The sequence below is a fragment of the Acinonyx jubatus genome, chromosome A3 (genome assembly GCF_027475565.1).
Source record: "Acinonyx jubatus isolate Ajub_Pintada_27869175 chromosome A3, VMU_Ajub_asm_v1.0, whole genome shotgun sequence".
Classification (NCBI taxonomy): Eukaryota; Metazoa; Chordata; class Mammalia; order Carnivora; family Felidae; genus Acinonyx; species Acinonyx jubatus.
The window spans coordinates 1,465,013-1,492,675 of record NC_069388.1 but is presented as its reverse complement, the minus strand read 5'-3'; the positions used below and the strand labels follow the sequence as shown (position 1 = coordinate 1,492,675).

The following is a 27,663-nucleotide window of genomic DNA, read 5'->3' as shown; positions in this document are numbered from 1 at the left end:
CCTGAGCAGCTTTGGCTCCTGGCCGGCAAAGGGACAGGCCCCCGCAGTCACTGGCTGGTCCCTTCCCCTTGGGAGGCTCCTGGGAGAGGCGGCCACACCGCACGGGCCATGGTAGGGCCCCGTGTTACCTGTGTGCCGAGATGGCAGCGAGCCCCTGGCACGGCAGCGTGGTCTGGCGGGATCACCTCCTTTTGTGCCCCAACCCCCAGACCCGTTTACTTCGTTGGTGGGCTTGTCTTCCAGAGAACAAGCTCAGCTAACCCGGAGGGGTTTTCCTGCAACCTTTTTTGGCCTGGGCCCCTCACACCCTCCGAAGCCACCGCACCACCCTCAGCAACTCCCACCACGCAGGCGTTTGCTGAGTGTCCACGGCAGGCCAGCGCAGCCCGCGTGCGTGACAGCCCCCGCCCCAGACGCCCCAGGGAGCATCTGTGCAACCGCCATTCCCATGTTACAGATGACAAATTGAGGCACAGAGAAGCTAAAGACGATGCCCAGGCACCACGTGGCAGGGCCAAGATTAAGCCTCCTATGCTGGCTTCCCGCGAAGAGACGCTTGTGGTGTCTTTGAACGCTACATTTTGAAGCGCGTTTTTTTCTGTGCTGGCACCCCGGACGAGACCATCAGGTTCCGCGGACCAGGCCGGCCCACAGCCAGTTCACAGAGGAACAAACACAGACCCAATGCGCTCGCCGTGGGCAGGTGTGGGCCAGGGTCTGGGGTCTGGGCGAGCTTCTTAGGTCTCGCTCCCTTCCTTCAACCCCCTAGGCCTACGGAGGGTTGCTATTAGCACGGCGGGGTCCACACACGGACAAGGCCAGGCCTTGACTGTGACCCCCAGGGCCACCCTTCCCAACCCCCCTGGGCCTGGGCCGGGACCATGACCTGTGATGATCAAATCCAGGCGGCCATAAGGGGGGGGGGGGGGTGTGCCCACCCGCCCCCGCCCCCGGGTGCCAGGTGCAGGAACCCAGCCGGCAGGGCGAGGGTGCTCTCTGCCCCCCTCACTCACCACTCCCACCCAGCTGTGCTGGAGGCCGCCTGGGCGCCCACGAGGGAAGGGCAGCGCCCCAGCCGCGCCAACGGGGCTCACCTCCCTCACCCCTCCTTGAACCAGCTACAAACGACCAGGGGGCAGTTCCCTCCCTGGGGCGGGTGGGGGGCCCGAGAAGTTGGGAAGGCGGGGAAGGAGGGGCGTGCCCCGGGAGAGGTGCCTGGAGAGAACCGCTGTCCCCTCCCCGGCCCCCGGGAGCCGGGCGGGAGCGGCACTCGGGCGGGGCGGGGCGGGGCCGAGGCCGGGGCCGCCCCCGCCCCCACCCCGCCCCGCCCCCCGCCGCCGGGCGCGCTGCGCCGTCGCCCGCTGAGCCGAGGCGCGGAGCCCGGGAGGGCGCGGGCGCGGCAGGCGGTGTGCGCGGAGAGCGCGCGGGAGGCGAGCGCAGGCGAGGGAGTGAGCGCGCCGGGGCGGCCGTGCGTGCGCTCCGCTCGGCGCCACAGGCTCTCCGCGCGCCCGGGACCCGCGGGGTCCGGAGGTCGGGGGAGGAAGCCCGGGCCGGCGGGGAGCGGGAGGGCGGCCCGGCCCCCGCCCCCTGCGGCCGGCGCCCCTCGGGCGCTCCGGGAGGCGCTTCCGGCTGGACGGCGCGCCCGCTCTCGGTCTCGCGCCCACCCCGCCGGCTTCCTCCGCTCGGTCCCCGCCGGCGCCGCGCCCACCATGCGCCTCAACGGCTCGGCGCCGGGTCCGCGGGGCGCGCCGGGCGCCAAGCCCTTCCCGCTGCCACCCTCGGGGCTGGAGGCGGCGCTCCTGGTCCCCGGCTTCGGTAACGGCTCAGTCAATGAGTCCGAGCGCCTCCGAGCGACGCCCAGCAGCGACCTGGATGTGAACACGGACATCTACTCCAAGGTGCTGGTGACCGCCGTGTACCTGGCGCTCTTCGCGGTGGGCACCGTGGGCAACTCGGTGACGGCGTTCACGCTGGCGCGCAAGAAGTCGCTCCAGAGCCTGCAGAGCACGGTGCATTACCACCTGGGCAGCCTGGCGCTCTCCGACCTGCTCATTCTGATGCTGGCCATGCCCGTGGAGCTGTACAACTTCATCTGGGTGCACCACCCCTGGGCCTTCGGCGACGCCGGCTGCCGGGGCTACTACTTCCTGCGCGATGCCTGCACCTACGCCACCGCCCTCAACGTGGCCAGCCTCAGCGTGGAGCGCTACCTGGCCATCTGCCACCCCTTCAAGGCCAAGACCCTCATGTCTCGCAGCCGCACCAAGAAGTTCATCAGTGCCATCTGGCTGGCCTCGGGCCTGCTGGCCCTGCCCATGCCCTTCACCATGGGCCAGCAGAACCGCAGCGCCGACGGCCATCACCCCGGCGGCCTGGTGTGCACCCCCATAGTGGGCACCGCCACGATCAAGGTCGTCATCCAGGTGAGCGGCTGCTTCGCGCGGGAGGGAGGGCTGGGAAGAAACAGGGGTCTCGCGGGGGGGGGGCCAGGGTCGGCAGGCTCTCCCTCAGGGAAGCTGCGGGCTTCTCTTTCCCCCACCCCAAAAGTAGTTTCCAGTCTGTGTCCCCCTCTGGGACAGCGCGCTAGAGAACGTCACCGGGAAGTTTTACTCGGAAGCTGGGAAGGAGATGGGGGGGGCAGGGGGTCCTCAGGATCAGCCCGCCCTCCTCTTCCCACCTTGCACTCCAGCGCGGCCAGACCTTGCTCCCCCATCTCATCCCCTCCTTCTATCTAAGGGGGCTGGGCCCTCAGATCAGCGAGGTCTCTGAGGGTCCACGGATGGGCCTCAGCCATCTCTCCAGACCCCGGTGTGCATGCCGGAGGCCATTCCTTTCATCGGCTTCTCAAAAGGCTGTGTGACCCCAAGAGGCCGGGTCCCTCTCCTCTGCAGCAGAGCCCCCGGGGGTCAGCACTGCTTCCCCCCCCCTCACCGGGCCTCCTGGCTGCTCTGCCCCCTGCTCACAACTTGGGAGGTGGAGGCGAGCCTGATGCCCTGTGGGGCCGGTTCCTTAGGTAAGCCTCGGTTTTCCCGCCTGTGAACCAGGGTGATCACAGCCGTGGCCTCAAGTGACAGAGGATCGAGGAGGAAGCGTGTGGGAAGGGCTTGCACGCGGCATGTTCAGTAGCACTGTCTTGGTGGTGCTGGTGAAAAGTTGCTTCTGCTGGGAAGGGCTTCCGGCATTTGGGCGTGGTGGCGGGTGGGGGGCCCGCGTGAAGCGGGTAACGCCAGAGCCCGAGGGTCCGAACAAGGTGTCTCGAGAGCCCAGGCAGGAGCCCTCCGCCGGGAATCGGCTCCCCGGGAATCGGCTCCGACAAGGCCTCCTGGCAGGTGGGGGGTTCTGGCCCTGGAGACAAGGTTTCTCAGGCCAGGACAGAAATGCCACCGTGGACTGCGTCACGGCCCCGGGACCGGGTAGCCACGGAGGTGCAGGTGGGGTGGGGACGGTGGGCGGGGCCGGGGGGCCACTGTCCCCATGGGGCTGTCCTTCCACACGGCCCAGCAGGACTCATGCTGGGAGTGGGGTAGGAACTGTCATCTGTACGTCACTCCCTGGGCTCTGGCTGATCCACCACGAGTGGCCCCCCCCACACCTGCACTGAGAACTTGTGGCCACGGGGTCCCCTGCGTGGAGAGGCACCCCCACCCCAGCCACACGTAGCAGGGAAATGAGTAGAGCCCAGCCGCCTATCTGCACAGGAGGCAAGGGCACGCAGGGCCGCATGCAGTGAACGGTGGGAAGTTGTCCCCGCTCCTCCCGAGGCCCGAGTCTTCTTCTCCCTTGCTCCTGTCTCGCTCGGCTGGGTCCCGGGGCCACTGCCACCTGCCTTTGAAGGTATGATGCGGCCGTTCAGGTCAGCAAGTCGAGTCAGTAGCACTCGCTGCCCCCACCCCAGGAGACGCCTCCACTCGGACCCCCGCCCCTTTGGCTCTCGGGGGCCTTGGCCGGGAGCGGTCGGGTTTGGATCATCAAAAACAAACCACAGCAGAGCAGACTGGGCACGCCCCCCCCCCCCCAAAGCGTCCTCTCCATTGGCCCCACGCGATCAGACGCCTCAGTGACACTGCTTCACCTCTTAAAGGGCCGTCTCTCCCAGTCCCTGTGCTCAGAGGGTGCCACACCCACACTGCCCAGGGCGTGTCATTCGTCCAGGATGTCTGCTGAGCACTGACTATGGACAGGCCCCACTTCTGCACCCACAGACATAGTGCTGCCCCAGCATTGACCAAACGCTCGCTGGCTTCCTGACGCCCCCCAGATCGGCCGCAGCCTTGTGCTGGGAAGGACCGATAGGGCTCCCTCCAGGCGCCCTTCCCTCCGTGCTGACAGCCGAGGGCGGACGGCAGGAGTGTGGCCGGGCCCTTCTACACGACCCCTCCCTCTCAGGAGAGGTGCCCCCGGTTGACGTTCCCCCCTCGGGCCTCCGGGCCGCTTGGCAGGACGGGGGGCAAACGTCCGCTGTCTTTTAAGCAGCGACGTCTGCCGGCAGGGAGGGGCTGGGTGCTTGTGTCCATCCGTACGTCGCCCTTTCACCGGCCACGGTGGAAGCGTGCAGCCGTTGGCCGATCGAATGGTCCCTCTTTCCAAAGCGGGGGCCTCTTCCAGCCTGTGTGTCCCCCAGGAGGCCACCAGCGTCCCCCCCCCGCCGCCCCTCCCCACCATCCGCACGAGCACATGCTGGGCACTTACATGCAAACTAGTGCTTAGAAATGAGGTGGTTCAGTCAGATATCTGAGCAGCTTAGAATGGTCATTGCCGAACACATCTTGAGCAGGTATCTCATTATCTGAGCAGGTAGCCTGGAGCTGGGCCAAGGGGAGCTTGTACAGAGGGCAGGGCCACGCCCGGGCCAGCGGAGACCCCAGGCCCTGGGCCCCCAGTTGACAAGGGCGTCTGGCAGGAGGAGCCCACGGAGCCTGCCACGTTCCCTAATCCGGTCCCTCCTCTGGCCCTAGGAGGGAACTGGACTCAGGCTTTCCAACGCACTGTTGGTTCCAGTGCAGCCGTCCTGAGTGAAAGACGTGCGTGCACCAGCCACCGAGGGGCCCTCCCCTTAGAAAGTTCCTCTGAGAAGCTTCGCCTCCACCGTTCATGCAGGTGTCTGCCCAGGGTTGGGCAGCGGGCCGCACCGGTGGCCCTGCTCCTGTGGATCTGCCCCGGGCTGGGTCGTGTTTGGTCCCACGCAGCCCTGCCGGGTCCCTGCTCTGACCTCAGCCACGCTCTCTGTTGCTGCTCGGGTGGGATGCCCATCCCTCCGGCGAATGCGACCTGAGCACTTACTGAGTGCGGCGAGTTCCAAAGGCAGTGAGCCGAGGGGACCGGTGACCGGGGTGGCAGACGCCTGGGGGGGTTGTGCATCTGGTTCAGATCGGACCTGGCCGGGGGCTTGTCCAGCCTCATAATCCCGGCGGCCCCCAGCCTGACCCAGAACTCAGCAGCAAATATGCCGCCTGCCCCAAGGCGGTCGCTAACCTGGTCACCAGCTCTGCCTGGTGCCAGCCCCAGCTCCCTAGACTCATGTTGTCCCCATGTGTTCTCCCAGTTAGAGAAGGGGGGAGGGGAGGCGCTGACGTCCGGACCAGTGTTCTCAAGCCTGGGGGCTGTGGCCACGCGTATGCAAACACATACAGGTGCACACACAGAGACACATGCACAGACATACATGCACGAACATGGAGATACCCAGAGGCACACGGACGTGCACACGCGTGCACGTCGACATGCAAAGAGGAACACGCAGACACGTATGTGCTCGTATTACACATCAACACACGTGTGTGCTTCGACACAGACACACGTGCACAGACGCTTGCACACATACATGAGCACACGTGTGCACACAGGTTGCACATGCACACACGCACACACACAGACGCATGCACACATACACGAGCACACGCAGCTGTACTTGACCGTGTGCCCGTGCAGCATCCTGTCCACACGGCAGGCTGTCTGTGCAGCTCAGTTAACAGCGGGTGGTCTGGGAGGCCCCATCTTTTCCGTCAAAAGTAGGGAGGCCTCTGTGCTGCTCCGGGCACAGGATCTGGGGGACCGGCGTGTGCAGCAGGCTGGTGAGGGAAGCTCAGGACCCATCCTTCTCTAACAGGTGCCGTGCGCATCGGCCCCCAGGATCAGGGTCACCCCAGCCCTCGGTGCTGAGGGGCATGACTGGGCAGAATCCCAGGGACCCAAGCGAGCGCTCACGTGGTGCCCCGAGGCGGTCTTGCCCTGTCCCTGGCGAATGTCCTGGGGGCGGTAGGGCCTTTTCTCCGGGGAGACCTGGTTCTGCTGTTTTTTGGTAAATGTATGGTCTCTGTGATGCTCAAACCAGCGGCAAAGTGTGTCCGCCCTCGGAGAAATCTGCTCCGTGGGCAGGGCCGGAGGGAGCCCGGAAGCCTCCTGGGGCAGAGCGACCCCGCGCGCACCGCGGTGCCTGGGCGAGGGCAGGGGCGGGGGAGCTGAGTCGGGGACAGCCCCCCCTCCGAGCGCAGGGCAGGAGCCGGGGAGCCTGGTGGGCACCAGCGAGGGCTCTGGAGCTGTCACTTCATTGTTGCTGTTTCCAGCCCCCGCGGGCCTCGTAGCAGCTGCGTGGACGAAGGATCCTGCTCCTGGGGGCTCCCTGCTCCTTTGTTCACCTTCCTAGACAGGCGTGTCCCCGGCAGGGATACACCGTCTTTCCGGAGGAGCAGGGGCGTGGGGGAGGAGCTGGCGCCCCTCACCCCCCTGCCCAGAGCCGAGGCAGCTCCATCACAGGCCCTCAAGGGCTGACGTGGCTCCGCGGGGGCAGAGGCAGCCAGGACCTGCCTCCACAAAGTGGGAGAAAATTGGATCCAATAAAATTAGACCAGGAGGCATTTTCTCAGGGCCTCTGCCCTGTGGCACCTCGATTCTCCGTTCCTGCCCCTGCCTGTGAGCCACAGGCCCGGTGGTCGCAGCCGGCCGGCCTCAGTGATGCTGGCACTCTCGTGGGTAAAGGGTAGCGAGCCGCAGGGTCCCCACCAACGTGACAGGGCAGTGGGGGACGCGGAGGATGCCAGAGTGCCCAGCTCCCAGCTGGTACCATCACATCCCCCCACCCTGGGCACTGAGGGCGCAGCGGCCCCTCCAGAGCATGGGTCCCCCTCCGCCTCCTAAGTGAGGGACCTCCTGAAATCAGCGCCAGTGCCCTGGGATTAAAGAGACAGGGCTGGTAAGCCCAACGCGGGGTTTCCAGTTAGACGCTGGGCCGGAAAGGGCAATCGCCGTGGAGGCTGCGAGCCAGCTGTCAAAGCCGGGCACTGCCCAAGGGCAGAGTGTCCACCGAGGGAGGACAGGCTTGCAGGATGGGCGGTCCCGGGGGGGGTGTGTGCCTGGCAGCGGAGGGGAGGGTATCCCACCTGCTCATGACGTCGGGGCTTGGGGGGGGGGGGTGGGGCTTTGTTTCCCTCCAGCACAGAAGGAACAGCCACACACCCCATCTGGTCTCCCAGCGGCTTGTGTTACGAGGAGAAAAGGCATCTGAAGCCTTTCTTGTTTTCCATTGTGGTGACGCACACACAGCAGATTACCGGTTCAGCCGTCCCCACCGCCAGCACTCGGCCGTCAGTCGGGAAGGGCTCTGCGTCCCCATTAAGCCTCGCCCACTCCCACTTCCTGGGTCCAGGTTTGACTGCTGTCCGCCCTCGTCTGCGGGGTCTCGGGCCTTTCCTCACCCGTGAAGCGTCGGGGTCCCCGAAGGAACGCGCTGAGCGAAAGCAGCACCGTCAGAAAACCACCGACATTCCGGAAAAGGGACAGCACTGGGGACAGATTAGTGGCTGACGGGCTGGGGGCGGGGTCGACTTTGGGCCATCAGTGTCCTGCCTCCTGACTGGTGTCCCTTACGTGGCAGGGCTTTTATCAGAGCTCGTGGAGCTGTGGACTGAGGGGTAATTTCATGACTGAATTACGTGTCAGTGAGCGCGTCAGGAACCAAGCTGAGGGCGCTCGGAGACCTCACCCCGTGAAGGCCCTGGGGAGCACCAGGTCCCCTCTCATGGTCCTCCTGAAGGCCCAATGGCCCGGAAGGACCCGAGGGGTCCTGGGAACATTCGCGGGGAGCTCAAAGCCCGGCAGCCCCGTCTCCCCTCCGCTCGCACCGAGAGCCAGGCAGGTGCTGGGGGCCCAGGAGGCACAGGGGACGAGGGCCTGACTCCCACACCCAGAGGAGCACAGTGTTGCCGAGCTCACGGCCCTGGGCTCCGCCTGGGCCCCGGAGACCCCTGCCGTCCCCAGCAGCCACCGGCAAAGGTGCAGCCACTAGGGGCCGTGTGGCCGGCCCGGCCTGGTGCCGTCCGGTGAGGGCCGGGCTCCTCGGGTCCAGCCAGGAGGCTGCTCCCCTGCAGCCTGCGAGACCGCACCCCTGCGTCATCACCCTGGGCTGGTGTGGGGGCAGGGCGGGGGCAGGGGGGCAGTAGGGCCCCTCGGGGGCACGCAGCACGGAGGCCTCACCGCTGGCCAGCCGTAGGACCCTGGCCAAGCGACATGACCTGCACCTCATTTCTTTGTCCACCAGCTGCGGGTGGCGGCTCGCAGCCCACTGGGTCAGGGCACTTGGCGTGCTTGGGACGGCCCCGGGCGCCGCGCGAGGGCTCCGCGACACGCACACCACAGAACAGCGGCGTTCGTGGGGAGACCAGGACCTGCGATCTGTGGTTTGAAGGCAACAAGAGCTGCTCTCCTCCCAGGAGGGTCCTCGTCCCGGGGCTGGGAGCTATTTCTGTCATCCGTGTGCGTCCACACTCTGGGGGTCCTCGTGCACCCCCCGGGTCCTGCCAGAAACCTTTTATTTTAAAGTTTACCCCTAGAGGGGCTCCTGGGGGCTCAGTCGGTTAAGTGTCCAACTCTTGATCTCAGCTCAGGTCATGATCTCGCGGTTTCTGAGTTCGAGCCCCGCATCAGCCTCTGTGCTGACAGCTCAGAGCCTGGAGCCGGCTTGGGATTCTCTCTCCTTCTCTCTCTCTGCCCCTCTCCCGCACGCACACACGCCCGCTCTCTCAAATAAATAAACTTAAAACAAGATTTAAGGTCTACGCCTAGTAAAAATCACTTTCCTTTTGCTTCCTTCTGAGTTCTGGCAAACGCACACAGCCCCGTAACTGCAGCTCAGAGCAGCGCGGCCGGTCTTGTTGCCCCAAAGCTTTGTCTTGTCCTGTTGCTTTGGGGCAGGCATGCCCCGCCTTTTCCAGAATGTCACGTAAACGGAGCCTCACGGGGCGTCACCTACCGAGTCTGGCTTCTGTCACTTAGCACGGTGCTCGCTGTTGTCTGAGTCAAGAGCTCTTCCTCCTTTTATGGAGGATTCCGTTGAAGCTTGGACCACGTCTGTGTATCCGTTTGCCGGGTGAGGGGCACTGGCTCGTTTCCAGTTTTGAGCAGCAGCTCGTCCTTGGTTCAGGCTTCAGTGTGAACGTGCGTTCTCATTTCCTCCAGAGTGAATCCTGAGGAGGGAGCCGGGTTGCCGGGTCATACGGGAGGGTGTTCGACCTTTTAGGAAACGGCCAAGCTTTTCCCAAATGGAGGTGCCGTACGGAACGTCCGGGCGCTCTGCGGCTGCCCGCACCTGCTGTCGTAGGCGCAACCCTTGTTTTCCTCTAGCCCCCAGGGGCGTGCCGTGGGACCTTGAGGTTTGGTTTGCGTTTCCCTAATGATCGGTGCCGTGGAGCGGCTCGCCACGCTCTGTCCGCGCCTGTGCGCCTTCTCTGACAACATGTCGGTTTCGGTACCTTGCCCAGTTTTTATTTATGTATTTTTTTTCATTTTTAGTGTTTATTTATTTTTGAGAGAGAGAGAGACAGAGCACAAGCAGGGGAGGGGCAGAGAGAGAGAGGGAGACACAAGATCCGAAACGGGCTCCAGGCTCCGAGCTGTCAGCGCAGAGCTCAGCGTGGGGCTCGAACCCACGAACCGCGAGATTCTGACCTGAGCCGCAGTCGGAGGCTTAACCGACGGAGCCCCCCAGAGGTTTTAAACTGACTTGTTTTCTTACTGAATTTTGAGAGTTTTGAAAACTGCATACGAGTCGTCTGTGCAGATATGTGCTTCACAAGCATTTTCTCCCCTGTGGTTTATCTGTGCATTTTCCTGACCTTGTTTGTCACAGAAAACAGCTGTCGTTTTGACAGACTCCAACTTATCAGACGTTTTAACGAATCACACTCTTGGTGTTGTGTCTAGGAATTCACGAAGATCCCCTTCCCCAGTTCCTTCCATCATCTTCGTCATTTATGTTTCACATGCAGGTTTATGATCTGTTTTCAGTTAATTTTTCCACAGGGTGAGCTATGGATGCTTGTCTTTTCTTTTTACATATCCACATCCAAGCGGTCAGTGCCGCTCGAGAAAAGACGATCTTCTCTGCGCTGAAGTTTTTTGACACCTCCATCAAAAGTCACCTGACCTCCCGTGCGGGGCTCTGCCCAGACCTTCCTCCGTCTGCGTGTCTGTGCCGTCCCTGCCCCCAGACTGCCTCCAGCACCACAGGCTTGTGGGGGGTGTTCCAGACGGCGGGCTCCTCGGTCCTCCTGTTCTTTTCCAGAAGCCCTGTGCTACTCTCGTTCCTTTGTTTTCTATGTAAATGTTAGAATCCGCTTCTCAGCGTCCACAGAAGCGCCCGCAGGGGTTTTGATTTAAACTGGGACAGTGTGTGGCTCAGTGGGGGGAGACTTGGCATCTTAACCCTGAGACATCTGGTCCCCAAGCACAACGCAGCCCTCTGTTCGGTTAGGTCCCCTTTGCCGCGGTTACTGTGCCTCTGCCGGCACACAGATCCTGATGGGCTCAGTTAGGTTACACCTAAGTATTCATGTTTGGGGTTATTGCACACGGGCTCTTAAAATTTTTTCTCTTTCCCGTCGTTGACGGCCAGCATAGAGAAACGTGAGTGGGTTTGTGGGTTGATGTGTGTCTTGTGACCATGGTAAGCACACGTATGAATTCTGCAAATAATTTTGTAGGTTCCCTGGGGTTTTCTGTGCAGGCAGTCCTGTCGTCTGTGAATAGAGAAAGTTTCACTTCATCCTGTCCAATCTGTATGCCTGTAATTTCCTTTTATTGTCTCATCGCGCCGGCTGTGACTTCTGATACGTAATCTGGGCAGAAGAGAAAATCTCCCGGCCTCGTTCCTGATCTTGGAGAGAAAATATTTGTGCTTTATAATTAATATGAGGTTTTTTGTTAAGTTTTTAGTAGATGATCTTTATCAGATTAAGAAATTTCCCTTCTATTCCTAGTTTGCTGAGGGTGTTTATCATGAACGGATGCTGAATTTTGTCCAATGCTTTTTCTCCATTATTGGTGTGATCGTATGATTTTTCTTCCTTAGTTAATACAGTGAATTACATTGATTAGTGTTTTGTTGTGGTCAAGCGTATATAATATAAAATTCACCATTTTAGCCATTTTTAAGTGTCTGTTTCAATGACACTGAGCACACCCACATTTCAGTGTGACTGTCCCCACGACCTGCCCTCAGGACTCCTTCATCTTCCCAGACGAGAACTTGAGAACTTGGTCCTCACACTGCCCGCCCCTGCTCCCCCTGCCCTGCCCCTGCCCCACCCACTGCCCCCTCACCTGCCCTGCCCTCTACTTCTGCCTCTGTGGACACAACTACTCTGGGCGCCTTGTATCAGTGGAAAATGTTGACTGATTTTTAATGTTGAACCAGACTCACATTTCTTTTTTTTTTTTTTTTTTTTTTCAAATTTTTACTTAAATTCTAGTTCATTAAGTCGATATTGGTTTCAGGAGCAGAACCCAGTGACTCATCACTCACATACAACACCCCGTGCTCATCCCAACACGTGCCCTCCTTTGTGCCCATCCCCCATCTAGCCCGTCCCCCACGCCCCTCCCTCCATCAACCTCAGTTTGTTCTCTGTATCTAAGTCTCTTATGGTTTGTTTTCCTCTCTTCTCTTCCCCCCCTTCCCATATGTTCATCTGTTTTATTTCTTAAATTCCATATGTGAGTGAAATCATATGGTATTTGTCTTTCTCTGACTTACTTTGCTTGACATAATACTACGTTCTAGCTCCATCCACGTCGTTGCAAATGGCAGGATTTCATTCTTTGTGATGCTGAGTAGTACTCCGCTGTATATAAACACCACATCTTCCTCATCCATCATCCGTCGATGGACAGGCAGGCTGTGTCCATAGTCTGGCTGTTGTCGAGGGTGCTGCTGTGAACATCGTGGTGTGTGTGCCCCTTCAAGTCTGTATTTCTGTGTCCTTTGCCCAAATACCTCGTCCTGCAATCGCTGCGTCGTGGGTCGACCCCAGCCTCATGTTTCTGGTACAAACTCCACCTGGTCATGTCACGTATCGTCCCGTTTGTATGTTGCCGGATTTGGTTTGTTAATACTTGGTTGAGAATCTTTGTGTGTTTGCTCCTGAGACACATTGGTCTGCAGCTTTGGCTTCTTGTATGTCTTTGTCTGGTTTTGGTGTCCGGATAATGCTGGTTTCATAAAATGGTCTGAAAAGTATCTGCTCCTCTCCTATTTTCTGAAAGAGATTGTGTGGAATTGGTAGTATTTCTTCTTCAAAGGTTTGGTGGCATCTTTCGGTGAACCCGTCTGGGCCTGGAGTTTCGTGGGACGGGTTCTGGCCGTGAATTCAAGACCCTTCCTAGGTACGGAGAGGGTCCGGGGTGCGTTTCTTCCCAAGTTCGGGCAACTTGTGTCTTTCAGGGAATTGGTGCATTTTCTCTAAGTTGTCAAATTTGGCGGCTTGCAGTTCGTGGCTTGGCTTTGTCACCGGGTCCTACCTGTGGGGTCTGTAACCATCCCTTGTTTTTTCCACTCCTGATATCAGTGGTCTGTGCATTCTCTTTTCTCCCCTGCTCAGTACGGCCTGTTTACCCGTATTGTTACTCTTTTTTCGATTAACCAGCTTCACTGATTTTTTCTGGTGTCTTTCTGCTTTGGTCGTATTTATTTTATGTTCCTGTCTTCGTCTCCTTTCTGTGCCTGGTCTGGATTTAGTCTGTTTTGAGCTCCTAGACTTCTTAAGGTAGAAGCTTAGACTCATGATTCAAGGCCTTATTCTTTTGCAGTTTAAACATTTAATGCTACAGACTCCCTCCCAAATGCTGCCTTAGTAGCATTTCAAAATTTGCAAAATGGGTTCTAATTCAGTCCAACAGGTTTTCTCATTTCTCCTGAGATTTAATTCCCTCTGCTCTTTGGACTGTTTAGAATCGTGTTGTTTAATTTGCAAACGTTTGGGGATTTTCCAGACGACGCTTTGTCATTGATTTGTAATGCCATATGTTTGGAGAACATGCTTGCGCGATTTCACTTCCCCAAAGGGGTTCACGTTCGTCCGACGGCCCCGAGTCCCTGTCTGAGCTGGCGAGCGACGCGTGCGCCCTCGCAGGGCATGCGCTTCTGTGGGGCGTATCACTCTCTGAGGGCTGATTTGGCTGGCCACGCTGTATTGTTTAGTTCCAAAATTCCCACTGGTTCTCTCCATCCATTTCGAGAGAGTTGGCTTACCTCGAGGAGCATGGTTCCAACACCTGCCGTAACACCCTTGTCTGGGAACACCTTCTGCGTCCTCCTGAGGGCGATCTGTGTCGTCTTTTGCGGAAGACTTAGGTTTTCCCGGTTCCTTCAACATCAAGTAATTTTGGATTGCTTTCTGGACACTTAGAATATTGCCGTGGCATCTGGGGTGATTTAGAACCCTCTGGAAGACGTTGAGGTTTTTGGTTGAGTCTCGTCTTTGGTCAGGGAGCCTGTGAGGGCTGTCTGGTGGCGGTGGCTGTGGCGTCCGTCCCTCCCACGTGCCCTCCCCCGTGCGCCCACCGTTCAGGGTGTAGTCCTGGTTCTTGGAGGTGGTTTATGTCACAGTGCAGTTTTCAGGCTCTTTACTCCAGCTCGCTAGGTGCGTCCCATACATGTGCAGGTCAAGGGTAACCCCAGGACTGCTGTCGATTCATGCAAGAATTGGGGGGCCCCTTTTCCCACTGTCTCCTTGCCGACACTTCCTCCCACGCTCTGTGGTTTCCAGAGATCCCTTTCTTAGTCCTCTGACTGGGGCGCCAGAGAATTCTGTGTTATTTCCCCCACTGACTTTTTTAGGCGCACCTGTCTCTATTCCTGTAACAGCTGCTCCGGGGCCATAAACGTGCATCCTTAAGTTATCGGCGTCTGATAGAAATTCACATTATACCCGTTCACACCTGACACTTCCCACTTCCCATCGCTCACCTGGAGGTCTGTTTTAGCCAATTGCTTTTTTTTCTTTTTTCTTTTTTTTTTTTTTTCAACGTTTATTTTTGGGACAGAGAGAGACAGAGCATGAACGGGGGAGGGGCACAGAGAGAGGGAGACACAGAATTGGAAACAGGCTCCAGGCTCTGAGCCATCAGCCCAGAGCCCGACGCGGGGCTCGAACTCACGGACCGCGAGATCGTGACCTGGCTGAAGTCGGACGCTTAACCGACTGCGCCACCCAGGTGCCCCTAATTGCTTTTTTTTCTTAGCAGTGGGTCACATTTTCCTGCTTCTTTGCATATCTCGTAATTTTTTATTTCTACTGGGCGTTGCAGATGACGCGTCGAAGAGACTCTGTTGTGTTATCTTCTTCTGAAGAGTGTCAGTTCTTGCTTTAGTGGGGCTCTCAGTTGCAAACTGATCATCTTGGTCTACACCTTGTCCGTGCAGCTCTGCAGAAAGCCCAAGCCCTTCTAACTGGGGAGGACCCCGCCCTCAGCCACCACAGTCTTGCACTGTGGATTGTCCAGTGTGTGAGAACAATAGCCCGATGCTCTGTGGACAACTTCATGGCTGTTTATGACAGCGGATTTAGTCCAGCGCCCCACGCGGGACGCATCCCTGGAGTTGAAACGCTGCCTACTTTCAAAAATATCCCAGGCAGCTTATGATAGAAGACTTGGGTTCAAAGGAATTATTAAAACAACGTTGCAAAAGAATGGCTAACAAAGAAACATAGTTATCCCAGGAACACGAAGTTGAAGACGGCCTCTGTGTTCCAGTGAGTCTTCTACAGAAGCTTATGAAAGAGTGACATTATTTGGACTTGAACGTTTTTAGCTCCTTGTCTGCTAAAAGGTGATTTTATCGTAAAGTTCAGTAACTCTCCCTTGACATGTTTAAAGGTTAAGAGCATTCTTCGGCGACTTTTGTGCTCTCATAACTCAAAAAAACACTTCCTCTATTTAAAAAAACACACACCATTTTCAATCTCCTGAAGTTCAGAGAGTCCTGGGGCGGTAATCATCCCTGCTCGGGAGTGATTAAGTTGTAACCGCTCACGGCAGGGCGGGGGCTGCGTAACTTCCCCGCGGTTTGTCAGGACTGCGGAGCCGTAGCCCCCGCGGCTCGGGCCCAAGTGGAAGCGCGTCTGGGTCATGTCACTTGGGAACCCCGAGCGTCGGGACGTCCAGGACTCGCCGATGGGGCCAAAATCAAAGATGAGCTCATTTGTAGCTCGTCAGGCGCTGTGCCCAACAGGATGTGCGCGGCTGGAAGCTGTCGAGGGCCACTATTTATTGCCTGGGGATGAGGGAGACGCGATCGCATCTGTCCTCACCCCACTCCCAGGATCCCTGGCTCCGGGCTCTCCCGAGCTCCCAGCGGCACCCCCGCCCCGGGAACCCTTAAAGGAAAGGAGCACCAAGTGGGGGCGGGAAGCTTTCCAGCCGGTTTGGACTTGCAGCCTGGAGACCCCCTTCTGGACTGTCCTCAGGGTGGGGACTCCTGCACAGCACCACTGAATCCTCCCTGCTCCCCACTCCCCCACCGCCGGGGGGCGGGGAGACAGGGCCAAGCCCCGGAAAAGCGCTTAGACTTCTTCGAAACCAGCTTCTGGTGAACCTCACCCCCGGTGGCCCCCAGGCGGTCCGCCCGTCTTCCCCTGACAGCGGGCCAGGAGCACAGGCACCAGGGTCCGGGGCGAGAGGAGGATAATGCAGACAGGAGCACCCTGTGAGGAAGGCGTCAAGCAGCTGGGTCCCTGGCAGTCCTGTGTGGCACTTGCAGCGATGCCCCCGTGAGGCGGGAAGGGACGTGACCAGCCCACAGGCCCCTCTGCACCCCCACGGGCTGGCACGATGCCTGGGCCCTAGACTCTGCCCGGCCCTGAGGCCCATTTTGCTGAGGCCAGCCGTCCTCCCGGGAGACTTGGGCCCAGCTGGGTGCTGGGCAGAGTTAGAGGAGGACAGGGCACTTGCCACGCCCGGGCCTGGGCTTGAGGGGCAGTGGTCTTCCGGGGGCCCTTTTGGCCTCCGAGGCTCGGCAGATTGGGAAAAAGTCCGAGCCGGCCACGCAGGCTGCCACGCAGACGCTTGAGCGGTGACCTGGGGTCGGGACGCGCACCCCGGCTGAAGAAGCTTTTCTGGAACGGTGAGGCGCCTCTGAGGCTCCCCGTCACACGCGCCCGCCGACGAGGCGCAGATAATTGCAGGGCATTTAGGCAAAGCAAGCACCCGTAAAACCTCTGCAATTCATCTTCCTAACAGCTTGTTTAAGAGACGCCGTCTAATGTATTAAAAATACCTACATTTGTGTCGGATCTGAGATCAGCTAGAAGACGCTCAGAAAGCCCCAGTGGAAACCACGGGGGGTGGGGGGGCGGCAGAGATTCCTGTTTGGAAAAGGCTCTAACCCCAAACACCTCTTCTGCTTCTGCCTATCGTGAGGGCCACGGAAAGTGCCGTGGGTCTCGGGAGCCGTGTGCGCGGACCCTGGGGCCACGGTAGCACGGGACCATGGACCATGCTGCTCAAACTGTCCTGTCCTGTCCTGTTGCAACTGTGGAGGCCAGAAGTCTGAAACCGAGGTGTGGACAGGCCCTAGAGGAAGGTCCCTCCCGCCCCTTGCAGCCTCGGGTGGCCCCAGGCGTCCCTTGACCCGTGGCTGCGCCCCTCCAGTCTCTGCCTGTGTCTTCACGTGGTGTCTCCTCTGTGTCTGTGGCTCTCCTCTCCTGTCACAGGGACACTTGTCATTGGACTCGGGGCCACCCTAAGGCAACGTGATCTCATCTCAATGTCCTTAACTACATCTGCAAAGACCCTTTTTCCAAGTACGGTTCCACCCACAGGTTCTGGGCATCGGGGCCTGGACCTACATTCAGTGTCCGCCGGTAGCCCCACTGGGCCACAGTTCGTGGCCAGAGGCAGAAGCCGGGCCAGGGCTGCCTGTCCCAGCGGGGGCTCACTCCCCGCGCACTGCCCGCCGGGCCGTCTTGCTCCCGGGTGCAGACGCAGCGCTCTGTCCCCTGAGCCCTTGACCGGCCCCCAGCTCCAGGCCCGGGGCCCCCTGATAGATGCACGGGGAGGAACAGGGAGGAGCGGGTGCAGAGCTCACGGCCCTCCGATGAGATGGTCCCGATCGTCCCAGCGCGACGGGGCTGTGCTCTGAGTGTCTTCAGCTGAGGAAGTGCCTCTGGCCCCCCTGCAAGGACTCGACCCCTGGTGGGGGTGGGGGTGGGGCATAGGGAGGGAGGGGACTGCAGCTCGGGCATGCCAAGGGCCCCCTTTCATCCGTAATCTCACGAAATGCTGGTAGTGACCCTGGGGGGCTGGCGCCACAAATCCGTCTTCCCACCAACGCAGTGGCACGTGATGTGGCATCCGTGTGCCCCTCACCCCAGAACCCCCACCTTCTCCGTCGCGCCTGCCCCGAGTGCCTCTTTCCCTTCTACTGGCCCTGCCCCCCACCAGGCAGGGCCCACGGGAGACCCGGGAGGAGGCAGAGGTGCACTGGGGCACGTGTGGCCTGTCTGCCCCTGCCGCGTCTCGGGCGCTGTCTCCACGTGCACCTGCTGGGCTGTCGCTGCCCGTTCCCCTGACCCTCCGGGCTGCAGTGGAACGGGCTTCCCCGGCACAAGCCTCAGAATCCTGCGCCAGCCCCGGCCAGTTGCCCTGCCTGCCCACACCTTGTCCTGTCGTCCCGTCGCAGGAAGCTCTCCCACGTGCCAGCCCCAGTGCGCTGACTGGTTCTTGTCTGACTCTGTGCCGGGCCACAAGCTCAGATGGCTTTCACGGCCACACAGGGGACAGGCACCTCTGACGGTCGGGCTGGCCACGGCGAGGGGGTGTTATGTCTGTGGTTCTGGGGCCCAGCCTTCCGGCCCCAAGCCCATGACATTTCGCACAGGTGCAGGTCACTGAGTTTGGGTCAGGGTCCGTGAAGGTGCCTCCACGCAGCCACCGTGAAGGCCACAGGGACGTGCGTGCAGAGCAGGTCTGGGCTTAATTCTGGGACCGGCACCAGGGCGGCTCTGATGTGCTGGGTGGGCCGGAGGGCAGGCGTGGATGCTGGGAGCGTGGTCAGGGGGTTGCTCTGGCCCAAAGGCAAGCTGGAAACGTGGGGGGCTAGGCAGTGAGGCCAGGGTGTGGTCAGGGCCCCTGGCTCCCTTCAGCCCGGGGCACGGGTGCCCTTGCCACCCACAAGAGCTCCCCGCCCCGGAACAGGAGGGCTCCAAGCCCCTGTTCCAACCACTGCCTGTGCCTCACTGGTTCCCACAAGGGCCCAGGGATCTTCTGCTCTGTCCCAGCCCCCAGGGCTTGACCACACAGGAGCCACATTTCACCAAGACTCAGCCGGGTCATCAGCACGTGGTCACTGGCCACCTCCTCCCAGCCCCCAGGCCGGATGCTTTGGTTGGCGTTTAAAGCGTTTAAAGCGTTTAGCACCAATTTCAGCCCTTTCTGGGGGGCCTCCTGCTGACGTTCAGTGGAATCCTTCCCTGACCTTTGTAACTAATTCACAAGGTAGGTGGAGCGTTGGGTCGACACTTGCCCTGACCTCGTGAGCTGGGGGCAGCACAGTTGGAGCCCCAGCACAGGCCAGGACGCAAACAGGATGGCTCTCCAGGCCCCCCCAGCCCCCCTCCCCCGCAGCTTGGGCCCCCACTTGCGAGGATTTTCGCTTCCGTCGGCAATAAATTAAACGTGTTTTCATTCCTCCTGTCCTGGAGAAACAGCCGCTGTTGGAGAGGGGAGCCCAGAAGGACGGGCTCTTTATGAAGAGAACCACAGAGGCACCTGGCCTGGGGGGTGGGAGGCGACAGGCCCCCGGCTGCCCCTCCCTCTACATCCCGTGTCCCCCCCAGAAGGTAGAGCTGACGCCCCCTGCCCCCTGCACGCCGGTCCCCAGAGAATCCAGCTGTCCCATGCGGGGCAGGCCGGTAGAGCCCAGGCGTGTTCGCAGGCGTCGAGGGCTTTCTTCATTATTTGGCTGAGTTGGGGGCCAGTGGTGCTATCTCTACGGATAATGGGGCCACCTACAGCCCGGCCAGAACTCCAGCTTGTCCCCTACGGCTGAGCAAAGCTACAGACACTGTCCGATGCTCAAGCCGGCACGGCCATCCGCACGCAGGTGGCCTGCAAACCAGCTGCCGCGTGTGGGTCGGTCCCCTGGGTCCTGAGTCCAGTCGGGAAACCGGCTGGAGGGCGGGGCTCTGGTGCTCCTAAGGAGCGCGTGGCGGGAACGAGACGCCTTCCCTGTGTTCACTGGTCCAGAGAGACCTTCCGGTCCGGTTGGGGAACCGGGCCCAGTCCCATCCTCCCCCCTGGGGACCCGTGCACAAAGGCCGCCGTGGCCCCCCACGGCCCCTCAGACTTGTGGAGGGGGGTGGGGACAGCCCCCAGCTCCCCTTGCCTTCTCCCCACCGGCACAGCGCCTGAGCTCATCGGCACCGTCCTGAGACGTCCACACGTCAGGGAGCAGCCCGGGTGCGATCACAGCCCGTCTCAGCCCGGACGCCCCTCCAACAGGTGGGTCCAAGTGCTGCGGCGCGCAAGGCGCGAACAGCTTACCACGGCCACCAAAAATGAGCGAGGGCGTCACCGCCTGGCACCACGGCCCAGCCAGCACGCAGGTCCGGAGTGCTCTGTGAGGCCACCGGTGCTCAGCGGAAGGACACCGATGAGCGTCGCTGTGCGTGGCCAGCGGGCGGTGGCTCGGAGCCCTGGGCCGGCCGTGGAGTGACTGTCACAGGCAGCGGGGACCTGGGTTCCCACGAGGACGCGTGTCCCGGGTGGCTGGAGGGAGGGGCTCAGGCTGGAAGTAGAGGACCCTGAAAGCCTCTACAGCGAAGGGCCCAGGCCCAGGCAGCCAGGGGCGGGGCCTCCGTCTACAGGAGCCTCCCGAGGGCCAACTTGGGGGGTGGGGCCCGGCAGGCGCGGGTGTCCAAGAAGCTGCCGGAGTCAATTCGAAAGGGGCCTGGGTCCTCCTGAGGGGCCCAAGGAGAGATGTTGTCCCAGACCAGCCGGGTCTGGGTCCTGGGCAAGGCCAGCAAATGGGCCAGGGGACAGAGCAGCCTTTTCTGTGTCCTGGGCCCCTGGTTCTGTGACCAGTGCAGAGCCGAGCCAGCGCCCGCCCCCCTGTGGTGCTCACTCTGCTGTGAACGTGCCGGGCCCAGCACAGCCCTGGGATTTCCCAAAGCCGCAGCACGTAAGGGCCCAACGGGACCCGTGTGGCTCTTTGCCCCCCTCCCAGGGCTCCCTACGAGGACAAGGGAGAGCAACGTTGACTGATGGGCAGGCTGGGCTAGAGCATGGGGAGAGCTTCCTGGAGGAGGGTCGAGCGGCTTCCACGTCTGGGAACGTGGGTGGATTGCCATGCCCCGTGTGCTCCCCACACCCAGTGTTGGATGCAGCAGAAGGCAGGTTTGGGCTCCTCGTGTCCCCCCCCCCCCAATAGATGCCACGTCCCCCCACCTGCTCAGCTGGGCCCGGGGTTGCCACCTCCACAAAGCCCTCCCCCCTCCCCCTCACCATCCTCGTGCTCTGCTTCCTCAGTGACACAGCCCTGAGCCCCGGCGTGGGGCCAGCAGGCGACCAGAGCTCATCTCGGGGATGGACGGCCGGACGCCCCACCCGGGAGTGAGTGAAGCTGGCGTTTTCAACAGTCCGCTCTTGCGGATTCTGACTGTCAGGTTTCTAAAAAATGGCAGAGAGCTCATTTCTCAGCATCCTCTCTGCAAAGCTGTTTCTATTTCAGTAAAAATTGAAGCCGTTTGTGGCTTTAGCTGCCCGCCAGCCCTCAGACCCCCTGCCACACGGGGCCGGCCGGGCGCTCAGTGGAGTGCACGTGGGTCTCTGTGTGTGAGTCTTGCTCAGAGAAAGGGGAAGAAAGAATGTCCGTGCAGGACGAGCTGGCTCTGAGCCGTGCTTTCTCTGCCGAGCGGATGGCAAGGAGTCCCCTCCGGCGGTCACAGACCGGCCATGTGCTCACCCGGCCCTGAACTGCCTCTGCAGGGCGCTAACACAGCGGTCGCCTGCCCTGGGGTCAGGACGGAGGCGCCTCGGGGCAGGAAAAGGTCTCGGGGTGGTGCTGAGGCGGAGGGGCCCCCAGGGCCATCCACCGACCCCACCCCACCCCTCCCAACAGCAGTCAGGTAAGCCAGTTGCAAGAGCCAAGGGACAGATGTCCGACCCTCGGCCCGTCCACACGGGGACAGCTCTTGGGGCTCAACGCTGAGACGCGACCGTGTCCAAATGTACACTCAATGCCCCTTCCTCAGCCCAAGTCGGCTGTCTGCGCAGCCCCAGGAGGGGGCGTTGCAGGGGGCAGGGGACCGGGCTGGGGTGGGGACAGCACTCCCTGGAGCCCCAGGGCTGACCCATCGGGGAAGGCTCTGTGGTTCCCAGCCCCTTGGAAGGGGGTGACACGAAGGGAGAGCTGAAGGAGGCCCACCCCTCCTGCTCTGGGGCAGGGGGGCTGTGGCGAGGGGCTCTCAGGATCGCAGGGTGGGGCGGGGAGGGACCCTCAGCCCGATCCCAGGGGGGCCTGGACCAGAGGCTGTTCCACTCTCACGCCAGACCCTCATGGCCAGGAGTGGCTCAGGTCAGACAGGGCGGTGCCTGCAGAAGGCCAGGCCTGAGCCCTCAGCATGGGGAGGCCTCCGTGCCCCCATGGACACCTCTGTCCAGGTCCCCGCCCAGGCCCAGCCCAGAGGTCAGGCCCTGCCCAAGCCCAGCCTCAGGTAGCAGCACTCAGCGCTCAGAGGGTCTGTAACGCCTGCCAGCAGCCGGGGCAGAGCTCAGGGTGACCAGCAGCCAGGTGGCCGTGTGGCCCGGGGGCAGGGGGAGGGCTGTGGTGACATCTGAGGGAGGGAGAGCACCCCTCGGGTGGGCCTGGACATTCTGAGTCCCTGCCTGTGGGCCTCAAACGTACAGCCTCCCTGCCCTGGTCCCAGAGGTACGAGGGCAAGAGTGGCACCTGTGTTCCATCGGGCTGCCGTGCAAGGCCCGGGACCCTCAGCCCCGACCCGGGCCTGAGCCTGAGAAGCTCAGACAGGCATCAGCCCTCGGCCTCGGCCAGGCAGTTGAGCTCTCGCCTTCCGCATCTCCAGGCCAGGGGCAGTGGCTGGGGTGGGGGTGGGGTGGCAGTGGCTGGGGTGGGGGTGGGGTGGCTGGGGTGGGGGTGGGGGTGGGGTGGTGGGCGGCAGTGGCCGGGGGCAGTTCTCACCCCACCTGCAGGGGCTCCAGGCCTCGATGTGGGGCTGGGAGGTTGTGCAGGAGAAGCCACGGCCGGCTGGGCACCTGACTCGATGCAGGGGACATCCCCGACCCCTCTGTGGGATCTGAGCTCGGCCCAGCTGGCCATGGGTGGGGAAGGGGCAGCAGGAGCTGCGCCCCAGGGGCCCTGTCCCCTGTGCCCGGGACTGAGGGCTTCCTGCACGTGAGGCTTCAGCACTAAAGCCGGTATCTCGGGCAAACAGGGCCGGGTGCCCCCGCCAAGGGCCAGGGAGGGGGTGCCCACGCTGGAGCTCGTTGGGCAGAGAAGGTTTGAGGTTTAGGTCTTAGCTGTTTTGGGAACACGGCCCTGGCAGGCCGTGGAGCTTGGTGACGAATGCTGAGACCCCCCCTGAACTGGCCCCAACGTCAGGCCCCACCCTGGGCTCTTGGTGATGCTGGTGCAGGTGTGAGGGCACTGTCCCACCCCCACATCACAGCGCTGTCCCCCCCCTAGGACCTGGGGGGGGGCAGATTCTCCCCCAGCAATGTGCATTTTTGCGGGAGGGCCCTATCCTCGGATCGGGGGTGGTGGGGTCTTGCGGACAGAGGGCAGCGGCAGGCCGGATGCAGTTGGCGGGGCCCCGGATATGGTGAAGGGAGAGAGAGGAGAGTGACCCTCCTGTGCTCAGGAAGCTGGCCAGGGGCTGTGGGGGGACAGGTGGGGTCTCTGCCTCGACTCTGCCAGACGCCTTTGGTCCCTTCAGGGGCCTCTGGAGCCATCGGCCCAGACACATCTGATGCCACGCCCCGGGGCCGGGGGCCTGGGGCGGGGGACGGACTGCACCCCTCCCCAGTCAGGCGGACGTGATGGGCCGGGCTGTTGGGCATCATCGGAGAGACGGAGCCCAGACGGCGGGGCTGGGGAGAGGCGCCCATGCCCACTGCAGGGGAATGGCTCCGGTGTCTGGTCGGGGCTGGGCGGGCTCACCTGTTCGCACAGAGGCACCTGGCAGGTCCTGGCTTGGCTTTTGATGCTCTGATGCTGTGCCCGTTTTAAATGAAATTGGATGTGTCCCGAGGAAGGTGACCACATGGGTGGGGGCACCTAGGACAGCAGTGGGAACTAGGGGACCCAGTAACTTTCCAAACATCTGAAGGGTGTGATGGAGTTCCACCCGGAAGCCAACTCACTTTGTCCCCAGGTCCACGGTTGTGCCTTTTGCAGAATGTCGTAGAGTTGGAGTCACACGGTGTGGAGCCTTCTGAGTGGCTTCTGTCACTCAGGGATTCGCGGTTAAGCTTCCTCCGTGTGCCTCCAGGGCCTGGGAGCTCATTTCTTTTTAGCCCTGAATGATCTGCTGCTGTCTGGGTGGTCCCCACCCACCAGGGCATCTTGGTGGCTTCGAGTCTTGGTGATTACGGACAGAGCTGCCGTAAACATCCGTGTGTGGGTTTTTGTGGGGACGGAAGCTTTCAGCTCCTTTGGGTGAATAGAGGGGTGTTGCTGGGTCGTACGGTAGGAGTCTGGTTCGTTTTGTAAGAAATCACCACGCCGCCTCCCAGAGCCACCAAACCTGCTGCGTTCCTGCCAGCCGCCAGCCGCGTGTGCACCTGCCGTCCCGCAGCCTGGTCCCTTTCTACTCAGCCGTGCGGATCGTCTCCTCGCCTCCCCTGGGAACCCCTCCGCACCTGACGCCGGGCCCCTGTCACAGGCTCCTCTTGTCGTCTGTGGATCTTCTCTGATGACGTTTCTGTCGTCTGTGCAGGTCCGTTTTCTTGCTGAGTTCTTTGCACATTTTGGCGTTTCCTTCCAACGTGTGTGGTTAAGTTCCTGTAAAACCCACCATCTTGGCCATTTCTAAGAGTACGGGTCCCCAGGACCAAGCACATCCACTCGCCTGTGCAGCCGTCACCACCAGGACCCTTTCCGCTTTGCAAAACTGACACTGTCCCCCTCAGCCTCCCCCCAGTGCCTGGGGAGCCCCTCACTCTCTGTGTCTGTGAGTTTGGCTCCTCCAGGGACCTCCTATAAATAGCACCCGAGTTCTGTCTTTTCGTGACTGGCTTATTTCGCTCAGTGAGACGTCCTCAGGGTTCACCCACGTGGTGGCAGGTGTCAGAATCCCCTTCCTCGTAAGGCTGAATCATTCTGCTGTGTGCGTGGACCACGTTGCGTTCACCCGTGCGTGGGCGCTTGGGCGGCTTCCACCTGTCGCTGTTGTGAACGTGGGTGTGCAAGGATCTCTCTGACCCTGTTTTCAGCTCTTTAGGGGATGGACCCAGAGTGGAATTACTGGGCCGTATGGCAATTCTTTCTTGTTTTTGTTTCGGAGGACCTGCCAACCGTTTTGCACGGAGGCTACACACGCCTGCTTTACTTGCAAGCGGGCCGGGCTGGGCCGGGCCGTCGTCGTGCCGGTCAGCCACGTGGCGGCTGGGTCGTGCAGCCTCCGCAGGTCAGGTGTTCCTCAAAGGCGTGGACCCCTGGCTCCCTCCAGCCGTCCAGGCTCAGAGACAGCACCGTGGCCCTTTGTCAGTGCCCGTGGCCACTGGGGGCGCATCCCCGATGCTGTCGGCTCCGTGTTTGGTGGACGGGAGGGGGGCGGCCGGCATGTCCTGGGGGGCCCGGCCACGGCCAAGGTCAGCGTCTGTACCAGAGCCCCTCACAGCCCCCTCTGGTTTAAGAAAAGTAGGTCAAACAGGAGGCCTGAGCATGCAGCTCCTGTACTCCCTCCAGCCCTCCTGCCCTTGCTTGGCTCTGTGTCTGGCCTGGTGGGGTCACGGGGGGGGGGGGGGGTGGCCTACAGCCCTGACGGCTTGGTGAAAGGGACCTCTGGTGGCTTTCAGGTTCCGGAACGTTCTCTGGCGAGAAGCCACCACAGGCGTCAGTAGGACTTGTCACTTCACTGCAGAGGCGTGGCCCCCCAGGCAGCTGCGTCCTGGGAGCCACGGAAAAGAGAACAAGCTTGGGTAACACACAGCCATGAATATTCACGCCAGCATGGGACTTGCAAATTCCAAGCAATTTAAATGTCATAAACAGCGTGTGAATATCTTCCGGGGAGAAGATGTGTCAGAGAAAATGAATCTCGATCACCAGGCATAACGGGGAAGCGGCCGGAGGCTCCTTCAGAGTCTTGGCTCCGGGGGGACGTCGTCGTTGGCGCTGGGTGGGGGAGGGGAGCAGCTGGTTTCCGAGGGAGGCGTTGGCTGACGCTCGTACCCCCACCCCCGTCTGCAGGGACGGCGGCCTCCCGGGGTGTGGACCCCGTCCCTGGTCCTTTCCGGCATCCCAGATTGGGAAGCTCAGGGCCACCTCCCCGAGGACACAAGTGGGCAGCTTCGGGGAGGGGGGACACTGCCCTGGGACGGCCACTCTCGACTTGGGGAAGTTCTGAGCTGGGTGAGCAGGCGTTACTGTGATAAATGTGTCATTCGCGTGTTATCTCAGCGAAGCCCTGGGACAGACACCCCCATACGTGATGGTTCACACCACTAATTACACTTTTAAGAGATAACTCTGGGGGTCCCTGGGTGGCTCAGTCGGTGGAGCGTCCGACTTCGGCTCAGGTCATCACCTCGCGGTTTGTGGGTTCGAGCCCCACGTCGGGCTCTGTGCTGACAGCTCGGAGCCTGCTTGGGATCCTCTGGCCCCCTCTCTCTGCCCCTCCCCCACTCGCGCTTGCTCTCCCTCAAAAATAAATAAGCATTTTTAATAAGAGCTGACTCTGGGCCACCTTCTGGGCTGGGGGCTCCTAGGACTGTCCCCATTTACAGATCAGGAGACTCAGGCTGCGGATGGGGAAGCCATCTGGTCAGACACACAGCCAGGATGGCCCCGGAACAGGTCTGTCCCAGGTCAGGTCTGTGCCGCTGACCCCTGGTGCCCCCCGTCCCCACCCCAGCATCCTGCCCTCGGGGCTCAACTACTTGGAGTAAGAAAGGAGGGTGCCTTCCCTGGCTCGCGCGCGCCCTGTGGGCCCCCCGCCCGTAAGACCTCTGGCGCCCTCAGCATCTGGTGCAGCTGGTGATTCGTGGGGGACACAGAAGTCGGGCGCGGATTCCAGAAGGCCTGGCTGCAAACACGGGCCGTCCAGAGACCCCCGACGTGCCTTCCACGTCTTATAAGCGGGTTTCCTGCCCCTTTGTTCTTACGGGACAGCTTCCATTCTCAGCGCAACTTTTTCACGCGTCGTTTTAAGTGACCTCGTGCGGATTCTGACTCGTCCTGTTTGGGGGTGATCTGGGGGTCGTTGAGGGGGCTGCACTCTATCTCCTCCTCCTCTGACCGGAGACGGGGCCAGGGGAGGGCAGTGGCTGGTGCCACCTCGTGGGGTGGGGGTGGACGCCGCCTTCAGGGCTTCTCATAAGGACCCAGAGCTGCCCCGTCCAGCACGCTGGCTGGTGTGGGTCACGAGGAGCCTCCCGAGGGTGAAACGCACACCCGCGATCCCGACAGCTGGTGTGCAGGGAAGAAGTCGATGTTTTCTGGATATTTTTATGCCGGCTACGTGCTGAAACGATAGTATTTTGGACGTGCTGAGTTGTAAGTTATTTTACTGAAGTTACTTTCACCCGTTGCGGCTCGTACTGTAGCTCCTGGGAATCTTTAAGTCCCAGGGGCTGGTGTTCTCCGGTGGGGCCGCCTGTCTGTGCACACCCAGCTTGTCCCGTGTGCCTTTCCAGAGCCCGTCCACGCTGCCCCAGGTCAGGGCGCTCCCACTTCGGGTTAGCTTGGCCCTCCCTTTGCCAGCTGTCGTGGACTGAATGTTTTTGTCCCTCGCCCCCAAATTCATATGTTGAAACTCTGACCCCTGGGGGATGGTGTCAGAAGGTGGGGCCCCCAGGACGGGGTCAGCGCCCCTGTACGAAGAGGCCAGAGGCCCCCCTCGCCCCCTTTCCACACCAGCGCCCTCAGTCCCGGACCCCCGCCTCCAGGGCTGCGAGAAACAGATTTCTGCTGTCTGTCGGCCACTCGGGCCGTGGCCATGGTCACAGGAGCCTGAGGGCACTGAGACAGTGCCCTTCTGCCTGCCGTTCACCCTGGAAGTGCTTCGGTGGCTGGTGGAGCGCCAGGCTGTGTCCCCACGCAGCCGACTGGTGGAGACAGCACAAACACGTGTCCCATCACAAACGACCATGCGCCGGCCAAACGGAAGGTAAGCTGTCCCTCCAGCCCGCCGCATGCTTACCTGGTGCTCAGGT

At 61.3% G+C, this 27,663-nt stretch overlaps 1 protein-coding gene across 1 annotated transcript in view; it reads left to right on the top strand.

Annotated features, from left to right (window-relative positions):
- The first annotated feature begins 1,552 nt into the window (after window positions 1–1,552).
- Window positions 1,553–27,663, top strand: part of NTSR1 (neurotensin receptor 1) — a 45,621-nt gene continuing 19,510 nt past the window's right edge. Inside the window, exon 1 of the mRNA XM_027046618.2 lies at window positions 1,553–2,423. Within this exon, the coding sequence (XP_026902419.1) occupies window positions 1,710–2,423 (714 nt within the window). The 5' untranslated portion in view covers window positions 1,553–1,709. The remainder of the gene's footprint in view (window positions 2,424–27,663) is intronic.